Here is a 2,256-nt window from a genome sequence, read left to right on the forward strand (position 1 = left end):
GATATGTAATGCAGAATGTCGACCATTGATGCTATCAACGATGTTACCAATGGAGCTCGCAACGAGCATCATGTTCACGATGATAACGACATTACTCACGAGGAGTATGTCCATGTTAATGGCCATGAGGAAGGATGGAACGATTGGAAAATGTAAGTGCAATGTTGGCCGAATTAGTCCATGATTCTCGGAAAAAGAAAGATGTTAGTGGGAACGAGAGCGCAACGATGTTCAAGAACTTTTCGTCACTCAACCCACCACCCTATGATGGCAAGCCTGATCCAGTTGAGTTTGAGGATTGGATAAGTCGCATTGATCAGTTGTTTGAAACCCTGCAATGCCTTGAGAAATGGAGAGTTGATTTTGCAGTGTTTTACTTATCGGGTCAAGCAGGATTATGGTGGAAAGTTAACAAGGAACGAAAGAATGGGCCTGGATTTGGTTGGAAAGAGCTACAGAAATTAATGAGAGACAAGTTTTATCCACCATCCTTGAGGAAACAAAAAGAAGAAGAATTTCTACACTTGCAACAAGGAACAATGAGCGTGTTGGAATACGCAAATAAGTTCATGGAGTTGTCAAGGTTTGCACCAGACCTGGTGTCGACAGAGCAGTCCAGGATGAACCGTTTCGAGCGAGGTCTGCACCTTAAGTACCAGGATAGGTTGTCCACTCAGAGGTTTACTTCATACCAGGATATGGTTGATATTGCAGCTAACGTAAAGCGAGTGGTACTGCTTCGAGAAGCGAAGAATGTTGGGTATAAAAGGAGGAATGTAAACCAGAGTCAAGGAGGAGCAAAGAAGCCTAACCAAGGCTATCAGGGAAACCAAAGGAGGAACGATGTTGGAAACAAAGGACAAGGTTATCGTGGAAATCAGAATAATAGGGCACAAGAATGTGCCAAGTGTGGGAGAAGAGGCCACGCCGAGAGTGAATGCCGTGTAGGATCGAACACTTGTTTTCGATGTGGGAGCCATGATCATTACATCAGAGATTGTCCGAAGCAGGTAACCCCAACCACGAGAGCACCAGTTTTAACTAACAACGACCGTGGTCGAAACAACAACAACACAGGAGGTTCAAACCGCAACCCACCCCGACCACCGCCAGCTGGAAGAGTTTTTGTGATGAGACGAGATGAGGCAGATGAGAATGATAATGTTATCACCGGTACCTTCTCTATCCATTCTTTACCAGCCCATGTTCTTTTTGATTCTGGAGCTTCACATTCCTTTATTTCTCCATTGTTTGCAAAATATTTAAATTTGAAACCATGTTGTGACTTTCATGCTATGAGTGTTTCCCTTCCTAGTGGAGAAATTGTGAAATGTAGAACCATGTATAAGGATTGCCCTATTGTAATAGAGAAAGTTGAGTTTCGAGCAGACTTAATAGCTTTTGACCTATCTGAATTTGATGTAATCTTGGGAATGAATTGGTTGACTAAGTATGAAGCTAACCTTAATTGTTCGAGGCAAAGTGTGACCCTTAAAACGCCAGATGGAGATAGAGTTTCATTCCATAAGTTAGTAAGAAAACCAACGATTCAAATTGTCCATGCTTTGAGAGCACGTAAAATGATTGAGAGTGGTTTATCTGGTTATTTGTGTAGTGTTATTGACCTAAATACCTCCGAACCTTCCATTACCGACATACCTGTTGTTTGTGAGTACCCCCATGTTTTTCCAGAAGAAATACCTAGTATGCCCCCACCAAGAGAATTAGATTTCAGCATTGAATTAATTCCAGGATCCACCCCTATTTCTAAGGCACCATATAGAATGGCACCAGCTGAGTTACAAGAATTAAAGAAACAATTAGATGAGTTACTTGAAAAAGGATATATTCGACCTAGTGTTTCACCTTGGGGAGCCCCTGTCTTGTTTGTGAAGAAAAAGGACGGAACTATGAGGTTATGCATAAATTATCGAGAGTTAAACAAGATTACTATTAAGAATAAGTATCCTTTACCCCGTATTGATGATTTGTTTGACCAACTTCGAGGTGCAAAAGTGTTTTCTAAGATTGATTTGAGGTCAGGTTACCATCAACTTCGAATTAAACCTGAGGATATTCCAAAGACAGCCTTTAGAACCAGATATGGTCACTATGAGTTTGTTGTGATGCCTTTTGGATTAACCAATGCGCCAGCTGTATTTATGGATTTGATGAACCGTATTTTTAAACCATACCTTGATAAGTTTGTAGTTGTTTTCATTGATGATATTTTGGTACATTCTAAGAGTAATGAGG

The 2,256-nt window shown here is 41.0% G+C and overlaps 1 protein-coding gene across 1 annotated transcript; it reads left to right on the top strand.

The window, feature by feature from the left end:
- The first annotated feature begins 698 nt into the window (after positions 1 to 698).
- Positions 699 to 1,624, top strand: LOC130463157 (uncharacterized). The gene is made up of 2 exons (XM_056832204.1): positions 699 to 1,010; positions 1,616 to 1,624. Exons 1-2 carry the CDS (start codon positions 699 to 701, stop codon positions 1,622 to 1,624), a joined length of 321 nt encoding a protein of 106 aa, XP_056688182.1.
- Positions 1,625 to 2,256: the final 632 nt, after the last annotated feature.

Source organism: Spinacia oleracea, chromosome 1 (genome assembly GCF_020520425.1).
Source record: "Spinacia oleracea cultivar Varoflay chromosome 1, BTI_SOV_V1, whole genome shotgun sequence".
NCBI classification, from domain to species: Eukaryota; Viridiplantae; Streptophyta; class Magnoliopsida; order Caryophyllales; family Amaranthaceae; genus Spinacia; species Spinacia oleracea.